The sequence below is a fragment of the Oncorhynchus tshawytscha genome, linkage group LG34, assembly GCF_018296145.1.
Source record: "Oncorhynchus tshawytscha isolate Ot180627B linkage group LG34, Otsh_v2.0, whole genome shotgun sequence".
Lineage (NCBI taxonomy): Eukaryota > Metazoa > Chordata > Actinopteri > Salmoniformes > Salmonidae > Oncorhynchus > Oncorhynchus tshawytscha.
In genome coordinates, this window is record NC_056462.1 from 15,860,568 (window position 1) to 15,883,890 (window position 23,323).

The following is a 23,323-nucleotide window of genomic DNA, read 5'->3' on the forward strand; positions in this document are numbered from 1 at the left end:
TCGCAAAGTTCAAGGGGGCCGAATACTTTCGCAAGGCACTGTATTTGTAAATGTATTTGGAATACATACATTTGTATGGAAATACACTGCGTACAAAACATTAAGAATGCCTTCTCTTTCCATGATATTGACTGAAGTGGAGGAGAAAGGTTAAAGAAGGATTTTCAGGCCTAGAGACAGTTGAGTCATGGATTGTGTATGTGTGCTATTCACAGCATGAATGGGCAAGACAATAGATTTAAGTGCCTTTTGAACAGGTTATGGTAGTAGGTGCCAGGCGCACCGGTTTGTGTCAAGAACTGCACCGACAGTTAGTCTCAATTTAATGCTGCTATTTAAAGACAACAGATTATGTTCCGAATTAGATTCTTGACCGTCTCTAGACTAGACAATCTCTTGAACCTTGTTGTCTCACCCAGGGACCTGGATGCCAGGGCTAAGAGCGAGCGTTACCGGGCCTTGTTCCGTCTGCCCAAGGATGAGAAGCTGGACGGACACACGGGCTGCACCCTTTGGACCCCCTTCAACAAGATGCACATCCTGGGCCAGATGTTTGTCTCCACTAACTACATCTGCTTCACTTCCAAGGAGGAGACCCTGTGCAGCCTCATCATCCCCCTGAGAGAGGTGAGTCTGGCTGGGTACAGACTCTGGTGATTGACTGTAGTCCTGGAGCTTAGTGTTGGCCCGGAGCAGTAGTCTGCACTGACTGGAGCTCTTTGGGATTTTGGGTCGGTGACCTTTGAACTAGACTTTTGTGACAATTTTGGATGATGCTAAGACATAAGTCAATGTGGGACCACTATAGATTTGAGATTTTCCATCAGGAAAGGAAGGTTACCTTAGACAAGTTGTGCTGCTGTAGGGGGTTACTAGCAGGGCAGTTAGAAAGAGCAGCAGCCGGCTTAACGCTCTGGTAGGGGCTGTCACTCCCAATCTGCTTTAGTCACTGGCTGCCCCTCGCCCAGTCATTGCCATGCCAATCAGGACCCCACCCACCCTGTGACATCCTGTCCCCATCAGCCATCTTAAACTACCAATTGCTGGCAGGGCAGAACGTGGATCGACTACTAATGTCTAGTGTTATGATGTGTGGCACTGAATCAATTCAGTCACCTAGTATGTGGGTTGAAGTGTTGATATGGTGAAACCTATTGTGTGCTTGGTATGGTATGTTGGCCTTTGGTCATTGCACATGAGAATATTGACCTATGTGGTTAGATGGTGAAATAAATCAATACACATGTGATGGGTTACTATAATTCGTGTTCTACATCGAACACTTTCTCATATCAAATAGATGTATATCTTATGTTGCATCCTCATATCTTATGACTGACATGTGACTGGCATATCTGTTGTGACTGGCGTATCTGTTGTCTGACACAACCGGGTAGTAGCAGGCTACCACCCGATTACTCAACCCTGCACCTCAGAGGCTGCTGCCCATGTAATATACATGGAATCACTGGTCACTTTAATATTGTTTACTTACTGCGTTCCTCATCTCATATAATCTATTTTATACTGTATTCAATTTACTAGTATTTTAGTCAATGCCACTCTGACATAGCTCGTCCTAATATTTATATTTTTTTCTTAACTCCATTCTTTTACTTTAGATTTGTGTGTATTGTTGTGAATTGTTAGATACTACTGCACTGTTGGAGCTAGGAACCCAAGCATTACGCTACACCTGCAATAACATCTGCTAAATATGTGTATTTGATTTGTTATGACTGGCATATCTGTTGTCTGACATATGACTGACATCTATTGTGACTGACATACCTGTTGTGACTGATACATGAATTACATATCTGTTGTGACAGACCTCTGTGTCTCTGTCCCTCCCAGGTGACGATAGTGGAGAAGGCGGACAGCTCCAACTTTTTGCCCAGCCCAGTGTCCATCAGCACCAAGAACAGGATGACCTTCCTGTTCGCCAACCTCAAGGACCGGGACTTCCTGGTCCAGAGGATCTCTGACTTCCTGCAGCAGACCACCTCCAAGATCTACTTCGAGAGGGAGACCACCGGGAGTGTGAACAGCTCTGACGATGAAGTGAGGGCACATCTATGTCATTGTATATCTAGGATGTTGTACACCATTTAGGTCTATACTCTTCCACAACTGCTCCCCAAGTTTGCTGAGAAGTCTCCCTCTACTCCAGGTCTTCAGTAAATACTTAGCATGGTTATCATCACAGGTCTCTGATCAGCTCTTATCATAAAGCACACTGCATTAACTATCCTTACCCTGATCCTGGACTTGTTCTGCTCTCCACTAGGTGTATTCTCAGTATTATTATAGCATCTCATCACAGGTCTCAGAACAGTTGTTATGATAATTGACTGCATTAATCATCTAATTCTGATCCTGAATCTGTGTCTCCTCTAGGTGTACTCCCAGCAGGGCTCTCTCCTCTCCAGCAGTCCCCAGCGCAGCAGTCTGGGCTCAGAGGGCTCCTCCGAGGGTGAGCGCCAGTTTAACCTCAATGACAACAGCGTGCCCACCGCCACCCAGGCCCTCATGACCATGTACCGCCGCCGCTCGCCGGAGGAGTTCAACCCCAAACTGGTACGGTCATTGAATGTTCTGTTCACATGTTGGGGGCTCCCGAGTGGAGCAGCGGTCTAAGGCACTGCATCTCAGTGCTAGAGGTGTCACTACAGATCCTGGTTCGATTCCAGTCTGTATCACAACCGGCTGTGATTGGGAGTCCCATAGGGCAGCGCACAATAGGCCCAGCGTCGTCCGGGTTAGGGTTTGGTCGGGGTAGGAATGTCATTGTAAATAAGAATTTGTCCTTAACTGACTTTCCTAGTTAAATAAACATGTGGTCGAACACAAGAAGATGCTCTATTGCTATAGTAGAGAATTGGAATGATTCCACATGATTGATGGAATTGAACTGGGACTAAATTAATTGAGTTGAATACATTTATTTACAGTGACAAAATATTGTAACAAACTGTAATTGTGTGTGTATATACCTGCATGCTGAATAAGCCATTGGGAATCCAATATCTGCATGTAATAATCTGAGGCTTTTCCCAAGCCTCAAATCAAATTGTATTGCTTGCGTACAACTATTTAGCAGATGTGATTGCGGGTATAGCGAAGTGCTTGTGTTCCGAGCTCCAACAGTGCGGTAATATCTAACAATGCACAACAAAGCAAAGTTGCTTAGGAGCCAGAAACAGAGCGGCCATGTCTGTCGGTGCCATCAGTGTCTCAACCTTGATCTAAAACAAAGCTTGGCTTACAGTCAGTGTGTTCTGTTCCTGCTCTAACCTCCAGCTGGCTTTGCATTGCACAGTTCAAAGGCCTGCAGGGAAGTTGCAGATGTAGACCAAGGAAGGGGGAAGTGTGTGTAAATTAGATCCGAGTTAATTGAAGTAAATAAAACCTTAATGAAATTCTTCAGAGACCTCTAGGGGAGTACTTGTGCTGCATACGTCTGTGTCGAAAGTTAGAAATATTGTTTAGGCTTTGAAGGCTCTCTGGCTCGTTATTTAATGAGGTGGTAATGAGTTTTTTGCCTCCTACGAACCATCCTGATCTCTCTCGCTATTGAAACTATGTATTGAAAGAATGTAAGCCAGATTAGGATGGTTCGTACGAGGCTAGTCTTTTTTTTTGTTGCTTTCTGCAGAGAAGTCAGGTTGTTGGCACAGCTGTTACAAGGGTGTCTACTTTCTTTCTCTCGCTCTCTCTGTCCTTGAACATCATTCTGTAGTTCTCTCTAAGGGGAGCTTTACTGGCATGAAATGTGTGTCTTATGACATTTCTCTTCTTTTTCCAACGCATGCAAGATTATTAACTGTCAATTTTTATTTTTCCCCAGGCCAAGGAGTTCCTGAAGGAACAGGCGTGGAAGAACCACATCACTGAGTACGGCCAGGGGGTGTGTATGTACCGTACAGAGAAGACCAAGGACCTGGTGCTTAAAGGCATCCCAGAGAACATGAGGGGAGAGCTGTGGCTGCTCTTCTCCGGTGAGGCCAAAAGTCGCACGCGTTCTCACAAACAGTCCGGCGTGGGCATGATCTCACAATGCACTCTCACATTCACTTGTATATTACATTATGCTCCCCGGTTCTTGACATTCAATGCACTCTCACATTCACTTGTATATTACATTATGCTCCCCGGTTCTTGACATTCAATGCACTCTCACATTCACTTGTATATTACATTATGCTCCCCGGTTCTTGACATTCAATGCACTCTCACATTCACTTGTATATTACATTATGCTCCCCGGTTCTTGACATTCAATGCACTCTCTCACATTCACTTGACATTCAATGCACTCACATGTATATTACATTACTCCCCGGTTCTTGACATTCAATGCACTCACACATTCACTTGATGCTCCCGGTTCTTGACATTCAATGCATTACATTATGCTGCTCCCGGTTCTTGACATTCAATGCACTCTCACATTCACTTGTATATTACATTCTGACATTCAATGCACTCTCATTCACTTGTATATTACATTATGCTCCCGGTTCTTGACATTCAATGCATCACATTCACTTGTATATTACATTATGCTCCCCGGTTCTGACAAAGACCATTACGGTTCTTGACATTCATATAGCCTTTCACACAGTATCTCCAAGCCGTGCTACACACACATCAAAGACCACGAATAGACAACTCTCTAACCTGCATTCGGCATCGTGTGGTGGGACCACACATCTCATTACTATAGTTATTGTTATCACAGGAGGAAAAACAACAGGAAAAACACATCAGATTTTAGTTTTGGGTTTTCCCAAACCCCTGTTGTGGTATGAGCACAGAATGGTTCATCATCCAGGTGTATTAAAATTATTGATAGTCAAATATTAGCTTTTCTTTCAGTGTACATATGGATTTGGGTAGCCTCATTAAACATGCATTAGCTTGGCCTTGGCAACGCATTCCATTCCCATCTCCTGCCGGAGCAGCAGTATCGTACTGTATCTAACCTGTAACTGGGCTGCATGCTTCACGTCCACTGCTACAGCATATTACAGTGAGAGCACACATTCTATAGTCTGCTTACTGTACGCCAAACTGAACACTGTCAGTCTGGTTAACCAGGCTTTACAAACACAGCAGCTTATGTAGGGGTTTTGTTAGACGTAGGCCTACATTGTGACCACTGTAGCTGACCTATATAAATAAACCTGAAGAACCAGTTGGCCTACAGGGAGAGTCACTGCTGAGATCACCAAACGATGTTTTATACTTCAGCCTCTTCTTCCTGGAGGAAATTCCTTGCACCCACGCGACAGCACTAACAGTTAGCGACTATCTACCTGCTCTTTCCCCTAGTGACCTACTTGTGGTACCTTCCGCAGTCGCCATGGCAGCCATACATCTGCACTTCCTGGATGGATGGACTGGTGTGTTTACATGTTAGCCTAGCGTCTCTTTTGGCGAAGCTCGCTAGCTGTGTTTTTATGTGGAAGAAGATGGAGCATTTGAATGCAACCTCTGTACTTGTCCCTGAACTCACTGTCACAGTGGGAACAGTTGATAAGCCTGCGTTTGACTGCGCTAGAAGAGTGAATTTGAGGGTGTTGTGATTCAACAGACTTTTACCCAGGACCCCCCCCTTTACTGGTTTAGCCTGTGTTGTTGCTCCCAGTGCACAGTAATGGCTGCTTCCACAGCTGGGAGTACGGGAGGGAGGGCTATAAAGGCACTAAGGTTTTAGTGTAGAAGGGATTCTGCCTAAAGTGAGAGTGGAAGGTTTACAACTGCATGTCTACTGGATGCTTGCCACATCCCTCCGTTAGTAGAGATGGCTTGAGCAATGGCATGTCTTGAGTTCTGGTTTCATCACTCCAACCATTTCTGAAACTGATTACATTGAATATGCAATGCCATTGCAATGCTAGCCTAACTTGGCCAGGTGTAAAATAAACGCCTGAAACTAGATCCCCTATATGGTCTTGAAGAGAATAAAAAATAACTGTTGGGGGGAGGTTCTCTGTTCAACCAATCCAGTAAATGTGGAGGAGTTAAGATGTTGCGTTGTTAACGTCCAAATGCGGAAGTCTCATCACAGGCTCTCTTTCCATTTCCCCCTGAAAACTGGAATGTCGGTTTGTTAGCAATTCTCCTAAGGCTGTTAGTTGAAAGATGGGTCTGATATTAACTTTGTTCCACCAGACCATTTTTTTAAAACCGCAATTGGCTGATGGTCTGGTGCCAATGGGCCTTGTTTAACGCTATACTACCTTTGGTCACTATATTCCCCCAGGGGCGATCAACGAGATGGCGACCCACCCTGGCTACTACGAGGACCTGGTAGAGAAGTCTATGGGGAAGTACAACCTGGCCACGGAGGAGATCGAGAGAGACCTGCACCGCTCCCTCCCTGAACACCCAGCATTCCAGAACGAGATGGGGATTGCTGCCCTACGAAGGGTCCTTACTGCCTACGCCTTCAGAAACCCCAACATAGGCTACTGCCAGGTACACACATGGTATATGGTACACACATGGTATATAGTATACACGCATGGTATATAGTATACACACACAGACGCACCAGTCCTGTCGCTCAAGATCCACTGCCAAATTAGACATCCGTCCACGTAAGCAGGACGTCACGAGGTTACTTCAAAACCGGCCTCTAGGGGCAATGTTGGCACTATTACCTTTAAGTCCTGTGGGCAGGGATGGCGGATGGGCGTAAGCTGCGAGCTCCGGCTCTGAAAGTCGCGTGTTCAATCCCAGCGCTAAGCACAATTTTTGTCTATCCCAACCCTTAACCATTCAGAATGAATGCCTAATCTTCAAAATGTTATGTATGTGGACAAACATCTGATTCTGCAGTGAGACTGTGAGAGCTTGTTACACACACTTATTTTACAGCACAAACATTAACACTGCTCTTCAGTTTATAAATGGTCAAGTCGCATAGTAGTTTGCCACTTCTATAGCTGTCCTGACTCCCCGCGGGTCCCTAATCTTGATTCCCCTGCGGGTTGAAGCCATGTGGTTCCCTCTTGACTGCCAGTCCATCTGTTGGCAGCTTGAAACTCTGCAGACGTTTAACTCAGGCTGAAAACTGTAGTCCAGACCTACTGTCACATAGCTGTTTAATTTGATTTTTGTTTTGCTTTTGAAGGGCTTTGAGATCTGGTAGACCAGGGTGTTTTTGAGGAGCTGGCCAGGGAGTACGTCCCCAACTCTACGACTGCATGCAGGACCTGGGAGTCATCTCTACCATTTCTCTCCTGGTTCCTCACCCTGTTCCTCAGTGTCATGCCCTTCGAGAGTGCCGTGGTGGTGGTCGACTGCTTCTTCTACGAGGGCATCAAGGTCATCTTCCAGCTGGCGCTCAGCGTGCTGCACGCCAACATCCACCAACTGCTAAAATAAGGATCATGGAGAGGCCATGACCGTGCTGGGAAGGTGAGGACGGATGGGGGTGGAAGACCGACAAGGGGCCAAAGATAACAAAACAGGGCTTTTCACTCCTGGTCCTGGAGGGCAGAAACATTCTTGATTTGTTTCTACCTGGTAGTTAATTGTATTCACCTGGTGCACCAGGTCTGATGAAAACCAGAAGGGTTTTTAGCCCTGCAGTACCAGAATTCGAACAGCCCTGGACTAAAGGGACATGATTGGTAGGCCAACTCATGACTGGAACCCTGAACCTAACCTGAACTAAAACTAAAACCCTAACCTTTGCCCTGACCTTAATCCTAACCATAACCAATTAGGTCATTCAACATGGGTTTGCTGGTCAGTCATGGTACTTTAGTTTTTTCACTCAAAGAGCAGACTCCATGAGTCGGGTCAAAGGTCAAATTGTGTTGGCGGAAGTGACACGAGAGATCATCTTGTTTTGAAACACTGCAGTAAGAACACTTCTTAATTCAATTAAAGCTTGATATTGATAAGCTGTCAATATGAAGGATTTGGTTGTGTGACACGTTTGTGTGTAGGTACCTGGACAGCGTGTCCAATAAGGACAGCACCCTGCCTCCCATCCCCCCACCTGCACTCCCTGCTGACAGACGATGGGGATCCCCACCCGGAGGTGGACATCTTCAAGCTGGTCCGCAGCTCCTACGAGGTGAGTCTTCTCAACATGACCAGGGCACCGTCATTCAATCACTCCTTCAATCTGTCAGAGATGGGGTCAATTCAGTCAATTAAGTTTAAATGGAATTCAGCCCAACCATGCTTCCTAGACCCAAGTGTATTCACTGGTAGAACTGTCACTCTGTTTTGACCTTTACTCTGGCTGGTGATTATGCAATCTCAGTGAATATCCCAGCTGTAGGATAGCAGCAGTGTTGACCTCTCTCTCTCGGTCCCGTGTGGCTGTTTGTAGAAGTTTGGCTCCATCCGGGCAGACGTGATCGAGCAGATGCGCTTCAAACAGAGGCTAAGGGTCATCCAGACCATCGAGGACACCACCAAACGCAACGTGGTAACGACCCCTGCTATTACACACACTGTATGGTACACCCGATGTTGGGTGTGGAGGATTTCAAGTCATTTTAAGCCATTGTTTCTGATTGTATTCAATGCTGGTTAGTTCTGATCTCCTCACACAGCTCCTAAATCCACTGTTCTCTTTCAGGTCAGAACCATTGTCACGGAGACTGCCTTCAGCATCGACGAACTGGAGGAGCTCTATGTTCTGTTCAAGGTGAGTGACAGCCATGCTGTAGCCAATATGAACTAAATGGAACTGCCCTCTAACCAATAGGAACTTAAAGGAACTAATCTCTTCCTGAATTGCTTTTCCTCAGCCTCCCTTTCGCTTTGGCAGGGCGTCTCATTTCTCCTAGCTCTCACATAGTGCCTTGCTGCCATGGCAACGCTGAATTATGGGCTATAGTTGGAGCCGGTACTTAATATCCATAGAGACAGACCTAAAACCCTGGCAACAGCATTTTACTCTTCATCCATTAACACAACGGACGCTCACTGCTCAGTCCTGTTAGAGGACATGGAGAAAGACTGATGAGTCTTCAGCACAGTTCTAATGGTCAGGGTTGCTGGTATAAGATGTTAGAAGTAGAGAACTTTTAATACCCAATGTTGTGCAATGTTCACATTGTTCTCTGATATCATGTACTTATCCATTAGAAACATTGTGCAAAGCAATTCAGCGGTATCTATATGCATTTTCCTCACTATGGGCGACCACATTTTCCCACATTTAGCATAGGTATCACCATTTGGTCTCATTCCACCTCGCTTCTTTATACTTCAACATTTTCTAGAAAACTGCTGCATAAATGTAATATATTTATTTCATTCACATTAAAACCCTGTTGAATCTATCAAATCTATTTCTACCATCTTCATTCTCCAGGCGGAACACCTGACCAGCTGCTATTGGGGGCGGAACGGGTGGCAGCAACCCCACGGAGCGCCACGACCCCAGCCTGCCCTACCTGGAGCAGTACCGCATCGACCTGGAGCAGTTCAGGGGGCTGTTCTCCCTGCTCTTCCCCTGGGCCCCTGTCAACGGGGCCCACGCAGACCCCCTGGCCCTGCGCTTCTTCAGGCTCCTGGACCATAACGGAGACTCTCTGATTAATTTCCGGGAGTTTATTAGTGGACTGAGTGAGTATTGGTGGAGGTGGGTGAGGGGGTGTATCAAATAGAAGTTGACTAATGATTGTAGCAACTGGTCAAAATGGATATTAAGTCTATATAGACATAATGAAATGTTATGACAAATTATCGCATCTATGGTGTATTTCAGGTGTTTTATGCCATGGGGATCTGACTGAGAAACTGAAGCTCCTGTACAAGATGCATGTGATTCCTGGTAAGTGTGTGTGTGTACTGTTCACAGAGAGGGAAAGAAGTCCAGAGGGGAATCTATACTCCTTATATGCTGTCATAACTGAGTGAGGGGGAGGATGTTTTAAGGATAGGGGATTGGATTTATTTACTGTAAAGGAGCAAAGATGAATTATTTTGTTCTCTCCCTCGCTTGGTTGAGCATATATAGAAGGGAAGCTGCGGTTGGATGGTGCTCAAGACTCACACAGCAGTATTTTCACTCTGCTGGAAATCTACCTCTCAATCAGAAGAGCTTTCATGGCTCTCTGGCTCAGCTCGTGTTAATTCCCTGTATAACAGCAAAGCCTGAAGCAGCTATTGTTTTGGTTCTCAGAATGATGGGGTTAGCTTTTTTTCCTTTGCCAGCCACAAGGAAACATTGTCTCTGGCAGAATGAAAAATGTTGAGAACTAACAGATGTTTAGCGAGAAGAGGATACAGAAATTACTTCAAACTTATGATCAAACATTGGGATGTGTGAGGCCTCGATGGAAAGATAATGATAAATGGATACAATTTATATTGCACTTTTTCAACTGCAGTGTTTGAGGCGTTATGATAACGCCCCTTACAGCACTTGGAAAGGCGCTATATAAATGCTATCAATTATAATAACAATGGTAAGGCCCAAAATGTTGTATCTTCCTGTCCCTTCCCAGAGGTGACCCATGAGCAGGAACCAGACTCTGCCTTCGAGGCCACCCAGTACTTCTTTGAGGACATCACCCCGGAAACTTCCAATGGTAGGCCATGTCCTCATCAACACGCCAGAGGTTACACAATGTTTGCACCCTTTTCCCTGTATAGTCCACTAATGTTGACCAGAGCCTTATGTGCTCTCAATCAGTCACACTCCACTCATGGCATGCATCAACCTATTTCAACCTCCCACTTTTTTTTGTCTTCTTCAGATAACTTCCTAATGTGTCCTTTGACCTTTGCACTCTTGACCTTTCCCTTCCTCCAGGCCTTGACCCCAAGTGCAAGAGCGAGAAGGATGATGGCTTTGTCAGGGTCACGTTCAAGACTGAGAAAGGTACGCACTGCTATGAAACAGTTATGAGACATGCATATCTATCGCTAGTTTGTAAATGCTCCAATCTAAATGATAATACCTTAAGCCACAAAGTCTACCATTCATGTTCCTTTTTTTTGTTGCAAAGGCCTTTATTTACTGTACCTCAAGAACACTCATCTCACTGTAAGGAACTTAGCTGTAGCTCTCTAATCTCCCTCCTATTTGAAATGATTTCAAACCATCTGACTCCATACACACACATCCCAAAAGTCTGGGATGAAAAGGGGAAGCACTGTTACTTTTCTATGTATCATGTTTTCTTGGAGCAAAAAATTGTCTACGGTCGCTGATTAGGGACGATATACTTACTGATTTTTTCCAGACAATAAAATTCCCATTAAAGCAATAGATTCCTAATAGAATTGAACAGTCTCAAAGTGCAACTGGGAGTGTTGCATGTTAAATGGTCCCCAAGCTAGGCCTGCATGCCACTTCAGTTTATTGAGGGCATTATTGGTGCATGTTCTCTTATTCATTCAACACTTTCTACTTGACAACAGCACATACATTAGTTGTTGTTATGGCCTCCTATAAATAGTCAGTGTGCCAGGCTGCTAGCTTTTAACTCTTAACAGCCACCTCTGTTTCTACAGTGAAGAAACTGCACACCCCTGACTACCGCCACTACCTGAGGCTGTGGAACCAGGGCACCAAGAACAAACTGGACAACATGAAGGATCTGCCCAAACTCAACCAGGTAAGAGCATTAAGAACCACTCCACCTCCCCAGGGGGAGTCAGTGGAGTCCACTTGATCAATGTGGCTGTGTGAGGCTATGAAATTGTGTGTGTCGTGCCAATGAATCTACCTCGTCTTCCTTCCCAGGCTAACCTGTATGTCTTCCTCTCTCTCTCTCTCCTTCAGAGCCAGTTCATAGAGCTGTGCAAGACACTGTACAACATGTTCAGCGAGGACGCCCAGGAGCAGGAGCTGTACCACGCCACGGCCACCGTCACCAGCCTGCTGCTGGAAATGGGCGAGGTGGGCAAGCTCTTCTGCCATTCCAAGGACCAGGAGGAGCAGGACCAGGATGATCCAGAGGAGGCCAAAAGCAGTTGGGCCAGCCCGAGATGGAGGGACCAAGCCTGGGGGTGTCTTCCAGCAGAGGGGCCAGGGAGAGGGGAAGGAGGAGAGCCAGGGCCAGGCCCTGTGGCCCTGCGAAAGAGGGATGGCAGGGGCGAGCAGCTGTCTGCCATGGAGGACATTAAGCTGGAGGACTCGTCCCCGAAGGACACAGGGACATCGTCCTCCATGCTCATCTCAGATGACGAGACCAAAGACGACACGTCCATGTCGTCCTACTCGGTGCTCAGCGGCGGCTCCCATGAGCTCGACGACAAGCTTCACTGCGAGGACATTAATGACGACACGGTCCTGGTGCGCAGCGAGAACAGGCCCCATGGGGGGAGGGAACGGGCCTCACGGTGAAGGTGGGCCCCATGGTAGAAATGGGGGGGGCTGCCTCACAGCACCAGCATAGATAAAGACTGGGCCATCACCTTTGAGCAGTTCCTGGCATCGGTGCTCACTGAGCAGGCCCTGGTGCTTTACTTCGAGAAGCCAGTGGAGGTGGCCGCACGTATCACCAATGCCAAGAATGTGAGGAAAGTGGGGTGCTCCCTACTGTCCGCTAGCGACTATGAGATCTCCCTGTCTGGGTAACTAATGCCTCAATGAAAAAAGAGAATTTACAGAGACAGACTCTTGCTCGGTAGGTTGACTGCTTCGGGAAAACAGGTCATGTAAATGTACAACGTGAAAAACCCAGTCTTCTCCTCTTTGTTGGGTGACAAGAATGACAGTCTGCTAGAACTGATAAGTCTAACATTTGTGTGCAATACTAGAAGAGTAAAAAAAATCAAAATTTAAATACCTGCTCTTAGCAATGTATTTTACCAGATGTCAACAACCTGTTTTATCTTTAGGGTTAGATTCTGTTCAGCAGAGGGACCAGGGAAGGACAAAAAGGGCTTTATTGACCTTTGACCTCAAAAGGAATTCAGGCAGAGCTGTGGTGTGTGTACTGTACATGTATTAGCTGTGCTTGCTGTACTTTATATGAAGTCATGTATACATGTTACTACTAATAATAGCTAAACCAGTTAGACTACTACGTATCATGATGTTTAAGTCTTACAGACCACCAGCCCAGTCCAGGAGTGGCCTGTCACAGTCCCAGAGGAACACTGCTCAGTCGTTGTAGAGTTCTGTCACCCGCTAACTCATTAGCCGCTAGGCTAATTGACTAACAGCAACTTGTGGGGCAGTTGTACTCACTGCTAATCTATTAGCCGCTAATTTACACTAGAAACAATGGTTAAGACTGGTAGCATCCTTTAGCTACAATGAAGAAGTGACTGTACTTCTAGAGTTGGGAAGATTAGTTGCTGCCACTTCAGGATAACCCACACTTGCACTGGAATGAAATATGAATGGTGGTGAAAGCTTTATCTGGCTAGATGTACTAATTCACTAAGGAAAACACTGTTTAGATTTAATTTGTGTGGTAGCTTAGCCTGCATACTGAACTGTAGAGCACACGCACTTTGTTTTATCAGGAAAGAAATGACATTTACAACATCTTTCCTTTTAATTCCATAAGCATGTTTTCTGCCTTTTTTCTGTGCCACTCCTGCACTCGTCGTCAGCACACTCCAAAAGCTTTCTTTTTTTTTAAACAATGTTTTTGAACTTTTTGCTCTGTATATTTTTTACGCTGTTTTATATATTTTTTTGTTCCAATGTGAATGATTTTGTCATGTACAAAGGTCATGATTTTAAGTGTACCACTTCAACTAATTAAAAAGTGTAGAATGAACGGTCTTACGCTACATATTAAAAAATGTCTCATGTCTCTTTATGGGATTTATTCATTAGGGTTGCTCATACTGTAGCCCTGGGATAAATATTGATAAGCTCTGTTTCGACATTGAGAGGGGAAGACGGATCTATACAGAGATGGAGACGGAGCACCCTCTGCTGGAGAAGAGAATGTTCCAGAATCAGACCCAAAATTCTGCAATGCCACCAAAGATCAGGATAAATGAGGATGCTTTCATCAGGCTGTTTATCAGTGAAAGAATGGTCAGTTCCTGTCTACTTAAGGGGGTGGCTCTCCCATAGACACCAATGCGATAGCAGTTGGGTCTAGTCTACTCGGCTCCATTTGAAACAAGAAAAAAATGAGGGAGTAGAATATCTCTGATGCCACCACTGCAAATACTTTTCTCTTTTCTAACTAAGCGAAGGGTTAATGGCTAACATTTTTGCAGTTCTCTAGCTTCGACGATGGTGCGCAGTGTCAGCGTGGGAGACATGCTGAAATAGAGACTTTGTCACATACAGGTTGTTTGTGAAATCTCTCGCTTTCTTCTCATCTGCTGCTCTGCAGATGCTTGGGGGTGTGGTTCAGGTTGACCAATAAGAGCTTGCCATTGTAATGCATATGGGAACATTCTCTAGCAATGATTAATCCATTAACGTAGTAATGGATTGGGTTGAAGTGTTTACTGGTCTGCTAATACGTCATTCTCTGTCCTCCTTTGACTGCAGTTATGTAATAATTGTTCATCCCAGGACCTGAGCAAAAGCATCATGTCCCTAAATTATGGATTCAAAGGTCATTAGAATGTAGAACAGGGTTTCCCAAACTCGGTCCTGGGGCCCCCCTGGGTACACGTGTTTGCCCTTGCACTACACAGCTGATTCAGGACCGACTTTGGGAAACTGATGTAGAACACTGGATTTTAATTCATGTTCTGTGTTGTTAGGCTAAAGAATTTGATTTATTAAATTATTAACATCTAATTAATCATGTGTGATGCTGAATGATAGCGTTTATTTTTTTTACCATTCATCCCAGAGCCTTCACGGTAAAGAGCCTACACGGTCTTATGTGTGGTAGCAAACAATGTCCCCAATTCCCTCTTGCTTTTAGGATTATTTTCTGTTTATACTCCAATCACTGTTTTTTCCTCTTTGTCCACAGGGGTAATATGTTAACCAATAATGTTCTGTTTATCAAGTTCTCATTCCTGTGTGTTTACCATGAACCTGGGTGGTCAGCCTAACCGCGCTTCTTAACACCCGGAAGCTAGCCGCACCAATGTGCCTGAGGAAGCACTGTTCAACTGACGACCGAGGTCGGCATGCAGGTTGCCCGGCGCACCACAAGGAGTCGCTAGGGTGCGATGAGCCAAGTAAAGCGCCCCCCCCCCGGCCAAACCCTCCCCCCAACCCGGATGATGCTGGCCCAATTGTGTGCTGCCCTATGGGACTCCCGGTTGTGATACAGCCTGGGATCGGACCCGGGTCTGTAGTGACGCCTCTAGCACTGCCTTAGACCTCTGCGCCACTCGGGAGGCCCAGGGTCTGTTTTAGTCTTTACATAAGAAGGTGGCGTTTCTAGGTAGCTGAGCTGAAGAGGGAGAGAGGGAAAACACCCTGCTGTAAGGCAATACTCTTATCAGCCCCATTTGACCTTTAGTCCCTAGTTCACGTCACAACCCTCCCACTTCTGTCACCTCTGTATATTGACCGAGAGGCAAACTCTTCACTCTACATGTGCCAGCATTACGATTTGAACGGTTCTGGGACATCAGTCCATTCCAACATGTGCTCAAACATTTTGTCCCCCTAAAAACACAATTTTTCATAGTGACATGTATCTTATTGTAGAGAATTAAGGTAGCTGCTAGCATGGTTAAACCAGACTGAACACTACAGCCTGGTATGTTTAAACATATCTATCAATAGGCAGCCAATCGAAATGAAGCCAACTATCTCACCTGGTCTGTCACAATTTCATCAGGAACACCAGTTACCTTTTGACAGACTGTCATGAATCTGGCTGTTAGCCAATTAAACTCTCCCACCTTAAGCCCCTGTCCTCCACACCCTAACTCCTATTGGCTGAGAGCTTAGACAAGCCTCTCGACAGCTGGTACGATGGGTCCCCTGCACGTTACTGATGTTATTGCTAAAAATGTAGATAAGCAACATATTGTTGTAATGAAGTGAATGATTACATTCAGTAAACCCATCTTTGTGTTACTGATCATTCTGATATTCATATAGGTCTGCTGGTAGCTGTGGGGTGAACAGAGTAAAAGAGCCCCAGTGGTTCCAAAGACTCTGTGGTAGATAGCTATGTAAACTCAGCAAAAAAAGAAATGTCCCTTTTTCAGGACCCTGTCTTTCAAAGATAATTCGTAAAAATCCAAATAACTTCACAGATCTTCACTGTAAAGGGTTTAACCACAGCTTCCCATGCTTGTTCAATGAACCATAAACAATTAATGAACATGCACCTGTGGAACGGTCGTTAAGACACTAACAGCTTACAGACGGTAGGCAATTAAGGTCACAGTTGTGAAAACGTAGGACACTAAAGAGGTATTTATACTGACTCTGAAAAACACCAAAATAAAGATGCCCAGGGTCCCTGCTCATCTGCGTGAACGTGCCTTAGGCTTGCTGCAAGGAGGCATGAGGACTGCAGATGTGGCCAGGGCACTAAATTGCAATGTCCGTACTGTGAGACGCCTAAGACAGCGCTACAGGGAGATGGGACACACAGCTGATCGTCCTCACAGTGGCGGAGCACGTGCAACAACACCTGCACAGGATCGGTACATCTGAACATCACACCTGCGGGACAGGTACAGGATGGCAACAACTGCCCGAGTTACACCAGGAACGCACAATCCCTCCATCAGTGCTCAGACTGTCCGCAATAGGCTGAGAAAGGCTGGACTGAGGGCTTGTAGGCCTGTTGTAGTAAGGCAGGTCCTCACCAGACATCACCGGGAACAACGTCGCCTATGGGCACAAACCCACCGTCACTGGACCAGACAGGACTAACAAAAAGTGCTCTTCACTGCCGAGGTGCAGTTTTGTCTCACCAGGGGTGATGGTCTGATTCGAGATTATAGTCGAAGGAATGCGCATTACACCGAGGCCTGTACTCTGGAGCGGGAGCGATTTGGAAGTGGATGGTCCGTCATGGTCTCCGGCGGTGTGTCACAGCATCATCGGACTGAGCTTGTTGTCATTGCAGGCAATCTCAAAGCTGTGTGTTACAGGGAAGACATCCTCCTCCCTCATGTGGTACCCTTCCTGCAGGCTCATCCTGACATGACCCTCCAGCATGACAATGCCACCAGCCATACTGCTCAGTCTGTGCGTGATTTCCTGCAAGACAGGAATGTCAGGGTTCTGCCATGGCCAGCGAAGAACCCAGATCTCAATCCCATTGAGCATGTCTGGGACCTATTGGATCCGAGGGTGAGGGCTAGGGCCATTCCCCCACAGAAATGTCCAGGAATTTGCAGGTGCCTTGGTGGAAGAGTGGGGTAACATCTCACAGCAAGAACTGGCAAATCTGGTGCAGTCCATGAGGAGGAGATGTACTGCAGTAATTAATGCAGCTGGTGACTACACCAGGGTACTGACTGTTACTTTTGATTTTGAACCCCTCTTTGTTCAGGGACACATTATTCCATTTATGTTAGTCACATGTCTGTGGAACTTTTCAGTTTATGTCTCAGTTGTTGAATCTTGTTATGTTCATAAATATTTACACATGTTAAGTTTGCTGAAAATAAAAGCAGTTGACAGTGAGAGGACATTTATTTTTTTTTTGCCTGAGTTTATGACAAAGGTACCATTACACAATGAGTGGTGAATGTTGCCACATTGCACTGGGATTAATTAAATATTCCCATTAAATGTTGTATTGTAGTTACAACGTAATGTACTGGGTAAATGTTGTTTTTCACAAATGTTAGAAGCTGTGCGCGCTGCAGGGTTGATTTGGACATTGACTTTCTTGACAGTGAGTGGACTTTGGTTTGGCCCATGCTCCTGCACACAGTAAGCCTCTCTCTGTGGCAAGTCAGTAAAAAATCAAATAAATATGAGGATGCACAACTCCTTGTTTCAGGGTTAGGGCTGGCTCCTGGGACTATAGTTTGGGCTCTCACGTCCTGCAGTAAACCAATAGCTAGTCAAACAGATTTTAAACCACAGGATTAATAACAATGTAAGTACTCTCTCAGATATTACCTGTTAGATTTCGCATAACATCTGCTAACCATGTGTATGTGACCAAAACAATTTGATTTGATTTGACCAACATGGTTTAATTGTTTGTTTGTTGTTGATTAGACCTAATATAGGCTTTGTAAATCTTGGTTTCTTTTTGAGATGTGTTGCTGTTTAATTTTCAACCTGGATTGATTCATCTAAGGTTCAATCTTTAAACTATGATTAGTTACACATGTCATAATGGATTCACCATAGCAATATGTTCTCATTCTATTTCTATGGAAACAAATTAGCACTGGTCAATGCTAGTTAGCTATGTGTCCTTTGAAATACAGGCTATTAAAACTATACTTTTTGGTCAAATTAGTTAGCTGGCTAGTTGACCTTTACAATCTTGTGGATCCACAAGAGTGTTAATCACACTGAAAATGAAGCACATACACAGACATTTTGATCAATTTAAACCTCCTGCAGGAGCAGTTCAGAATAATCCCTTATCTACATTTTCATTTCATTTTAAAACAATGGAGCAAGAAGATTTAAACTAGTTTAGAACAAAATTAAACATTTAACAAAGACTTAAATTAAAACTAAGATTCATTTAAAATGTGGTTAACAAGATGAATACTTGAAACAAGATTAATCAGTTTAAACCTTGATTAAACCCAGTTATAAACCTGGATTCAACCCAGTTTGAGTTAATCCATGTTGGTGCAACCCACCCCTATATATAACTGATGTTTATTTGATCTGGTTGATTGTATAGATTATTATAATCAATGCTGTTCAGTTGTTATTATGATGTAATGTGTTTTCAAATATCACAAAATCCCTCCTGCCACAGCAATAGGCTGCACACTGCACAGGCTATTGTACTTTTGAAACCGAATCAACAAATTGACCGGGGCATATTTACTCAACAATTTCCTAAGTATGCACAGCATTTTTCTAAATTCAAGGATGGTAAGAGAGAAAAGATGCGGCAGTGTTGACATCCTTCCCTCTTCCTCCTTCACTGTCTGCAGTACCAGGGACCATGGTGGGAATGAAGCTCCTCCGATACACCCCCTACCCTGGGGGTGAAGCTGCTGAGTGCTGGCTCAGCCGCCTGCATCGCTGACCTGGTCACCTTTCCCTGGATACAGCCAAAGTCAGACTCCAGGTAATCGTTCACTGTCCACCTCCAGCCCTGAAGACTTGAGTCTGACCTCCTGTAACTCTGAATTTTACTGGCACCTCCTGTAACACTGATTCTTGGGGACCTCCGTTAACACTGACACTTGTGTACCCCAGATTCAGGAGAGAAGGTGGCGTCGGAAGCTACCAAGGGCATCCGCTACAGGGGGTGTTTGGGACAATCAGTACCATGATCCGGACGGAGGGGCCCAGGTCGCTGTATAACGGTCTGGTGGCGGGCTTACAGAGACAGATGTGCTTTGCCTCCATCAGGATCGGCTTCTATGACAACGTCAAAAACTTCTACTCTGGCGGAACAGACAGTAAATTAGGATAATTCATCGGAGATAATAATCTGTGATGTTACATATTTTGTACCAAGAGAAGAAGCATCATATAGTACCTCAATCATCATCCTTTCAGTACTTAACAAACCCTCGTATTACCCGTCTGCCCCTGTCCTATCCCAGCTGCAAATATTGGTATCCGTATCTTGGCCGGCTGCACCACAGGGGCCATGGCTGTGTCTTTCGCCCAGCCCACTGACGTGGTGAAGGTCCGCTTCCAGGCCCAGGTCAACCTGACCGGGGTGGCTCGTCGCTACACGGGCACCATGCAGGCCTACAAACACATTTTCAACCACGAGGGCATCCGCGGGCTCTGGAAAGGTTAGTCAGTACAACCCTGGGCCCAATCGGTTGATTTGCAAGTAACACCAATATCTCCATTGGTTGTGTTGCTGCTAACCTTGAGCCCCATTGATTGTGTTTGTCCATAGTAAAACTGTTTGCATAGAAAAGACCAACGATTGTTGTCTATGTCACTGTCATTCAATGTCAGGGATGTACAGATATTGATTGGAGCAGATGCTGCAAAGTTGATGATTCCATAGGACAGAACTTGAGTGCACCTGAAAATAAAACTTGGCTTTGCAGGTTGTTGTTGAGTTTTCTTGGGCCTTTTACTAATGATAGACTAGTGGTTTAATTCTGGTATAACTATTGGGGTTGTTGTGTTGCTGCTAACCTTGAGCCCCATTGATTGTGTTTGTCCATAGTGAAACTGTTTGCATAGAAAAGACCAATGATTGTTGTCTATGTCACTGTCATTCAATGTCAGGGATGTACAGATATTGATTGGAGCAGATGCTGCAAAGTTGATGATCCCATAGGACAGAACTTGAGTGCACCTGAAAATAAAACTTGGCTTTGCAGGTTGTTGTTGAGTTTTCTTGGGCCTTTTACTAATGATAGACTAGTGGTTTAATTCTGGTATAACTATTGGGGTTGTTGTGTTGCTGCTAACCTTGAGCCCCATTGATTGTGTTTGTCCTTAGTGAAACTGTTTGCATAGAAAAGACCAACGATTGTTGTCTATGTCACTGTCATTCAATGTCAGGGATGTACAGATATTGATTGGAGCAGATGCTGCAAAGTTGATGATCCCATAGGACAGAACTTGAGTGCACTGAAAATAAAACTTGGCTTTGCAGGTTGTTGTTGAGTTTCTTGAGCCTTTTACTAATGATAGACTAGTGGTTTAATTCTGGTATAACTATTGGGGTTATTAACCAACCGACCTGCTTCTTGTTCACTCCAGGCTGTCTACCCAACATCACTAGGAACGCTCTGGTCAACTGCACAGAGCTTGTGACCTATGACCTCATCAAAAGGGGAGGCCATTCTTACAACCTGTTGTCAGGTGAGTGGGTGCTATTGGTGCATACAGTCACAGCGAGACAGCTGACTGGGCAGAAATCCACATGCCCTCTCGCTATTTTGTCCTTCATGTGTCTTGAAAGCCTGATAACAGTATACATATTGGTACATAATATTCTGTCCAGCTATGGAATAACACAGAGCTAACATTTATCTAAAGGATTTTTATTGCACCTTTCACAACAAAGCGGTATAAAACAGAGATAATGATTTCCTGTAGGCCTCGAGACAGAGGCCTTATACAGTACAATGTATCTGCATGGCACTACTTGAACATTAACTTTAGTGTCAGCATTTCTGTTACACATCTGTGTTAATCCACTAGTTCATCTAAGGTTCAATCTTTAAACTATGATTAGTTACACGTGTCATAATGGATTCACCATAACAATATGTTCTCATTCTATTTCTATGGAAACAAGCCAGCGCTGGTCAGCTAGCTAGCAAATTGAGTTTGAAATACAGGCCAGTAAAAGAATTGCACTTTTTGGTTGAATTAGTTAGCTGGCTAGTTGACTTTTACAAACATGGTATCCACAAAATCTAAAATTGTTAATCATACTGAAAATAGGTGCCCATTGATATCTTTGTGACAGTGTTTCAAAGGGGTTGTGATGACCGTTTTCCCACAGATAACCTCCCGTGCCATTTTGCTTCTGCGTTCGGCGCCGGCCGTTACCACCTGCATTGCCTCTCCGGTGGACGTGGTGAAGACACGATACATGAACTCTCCGCCGGGCCAGTATAAGAGTGCCATCAACTGTGCCTGGACCATGGCCACCAAAGAGGGACCCACAGCCTTCTACAAAGGGTGAGCTCAGACAGTCACACACTGTACAAACAGACCGGTGTCCTTCAGTCTGTTGATAGAACAGGACAGTTGGATGTAGTTGTACATTTTAGTCCTCAATGATATATCATTGATTTTCCTGTTTTGGGTGGTTACCTTGACACAGTAACTCTACCAGAGGAGGCTGGTGGGGAGGAGATATAGGAGGACTGGCTCATTGTAATGGCTGGAATGGAATCAAACATATTTAAACCACGTTTGACTACGTTCCATTTATAACATTCTAGCCGTTACAATGAGCCCATCCTCCTATAGCTCCTCCCAGCAGTCACCTCTGAACTCTACTAAGCAAAACTTTGGAGCATTCGCAGGGATCTTTAGTTGAAAGTCTCTCCCAGACAGGCCAACTGTTTAATTTGTCCTCTCTTGTTCCCTGTAGATTTGTGCCCTCATTTCTAGGCTGGGCTCATGGAACGTTGTGATGTTTGTGTCGTTTGAGCAGCTCAAGAGAGTCATGATGGTAGGAAAGCAGAAGATGGAGGACAAAAGTTAACTTCATTCCTACGTTCAAAGAGCCCTTTGCAATGATGGATTGACAAGCGCACAAACCCTCGCCATATTGAGTTGGACCCACAATGTAGTGTAGACAGACTACAGCAATACTATGGACCACGATCCATAACGTTAAGATTCCTATGTGTTCGTCAGCATGTTGTATGAATAATGAGGGAATCCTTTGTTAAAGGAGTTATGAAAGTGCATTTGAAGTGCATCTACCTTGGAGAAGTTTTATTTCTCTATTGTTATTTATTTTGACCTATACTTCTCCTACGGTCTCAAACCAGTCCTTGTGGACCTCTAGCTATTCTCTACAGTGTATTTAGCACACCTGCCAAATGTGAACTAATCAGCAAGCCGACTGTTCCTTTAAATCGGTGTACTAGGGTTAGGATACAGTACTCTAGGAAACGACTGCTGGGCTACCAGGACCGGGTAGAAAAAGGCTTCCTTGTATTGTGTGCTTAAATTGAATCCCCAACAACTCCCGGTTAAGGCAGCCCTCTCCGCAACCCAACCCTCTGATTCAGAGGGGTTGGGTTAAATGCAGAAGACACATTTCAGTTGAATACATTTCAGTTGTGCAGCTGACTATTTATCCCACTTACCCTTCCCCTTAATCACCCCCAACAAATGTAATAAGTTATAGTTTAATAATTAGTATTTAGATGTTTGTAATTTGCAATATATTGAACTTTATAAATATGCTTATTTTGTTTGTCTGTGTTCATTGTATTGTATTGTTCATTACACGCTCCATTTAATCTCAATCCCGGCCTGACAGCTGACAGTCATCACACACTCATCCGAAAAACATCATCAGAAGTTTAATTTATTAACACTGGGCATGTGTAAGTCGTTACAAAGATCCATACTGGGTCTACAAAATGTCAAATCATCTTCAAAAAACAAAATCAGGGCCCACAGCCTATAAATAAGACAAAAATACCATACAAAGTCAGCTTTCCTTAAAGACAATATTGGTACGAATGTGTGGAATAGGACAGCGTAATAACCAGTAATCTCAGCACCACCTATTGAAATGTATTGACAACAATGACGGTATCAATTCAAACGCATTAAAACATGCACAGAGCTCTCAGTGTCTGGTAAGTAGTACAACTA

General features: G+C 44.7%; 1 protein-coding gene and 1 pseudogene across 1 annotated transcript in view; both read left to right on the forward strand.

Annotated features, from left to right (window-relative positions):
- Positions 1 to 12,607, forward strand: part of LOC112234704 (TBC1 domain family member 9) — a 28,454-nt gene extending 15,847 nt beyond the window's left edge. The window contains 20 exon segments of the mRNA XM_042311971.1: positions 316 to 627; positions 1,858 to 2,064; positions 2,401 to 2,580; positions 3,851 to 4,001; positions 6,272 to 6,619; positions 7,154 to 7,195; positions 7,198 to 7,246; positions 7,248 to 7,394; positions 7,396 to 7,431; positions 7,968 to 8,013; positions 8,015 to 8,098; positions 8,360 to 8,458; positions 8,612 to 8,680; positions 9,353 to 9,382; positions 9,384 to 9,606; positions 9,749 to 9,814; positions 10,491 to 10,574; positions 10,799 to 10,867; positions 11,503 to 11,606; positions 11,774 to 12,607. Of these exon segments, the coding sequence (XP_042167905.1) occupies positions 316 to 627; positions 1,858 to 2,064; positions 2,401 to 2,580; positions 3,851 to 4,001; positions 6,272 to 6,619; positions 7,154 to 7,195; positions 7,198 to 7,246; positions 7,248 to 7,394; positions 7,396 to 7,431; positions 7,968 to 8,013; positions 8,015 to 8,098; positions 8,360 to 8,458; positions 8,612 to 8,680; positions 9,353 to 9,382; positions 9,384 to 9,606; positions 9,749 to 9,814; positions 10,491 to 10,574; positions 10,799 to 10,867; positions 11,503 to 11,606; positions 11,774 to 12,571 (3,144 nt within the window). The 3' untranslated portion in view covers positions 12,572 to 12,607.
- Positions 12,608 to 19,322: 6,715 nt separating this feature from the next.
- LOC121841769 lies at positions 19,323 to 22,363 on the forward strand (annotated as a pseudogene).
- The last annotated feature ends 960 nt before the right edge of the window (positions 22,364 to 23,323 follow it).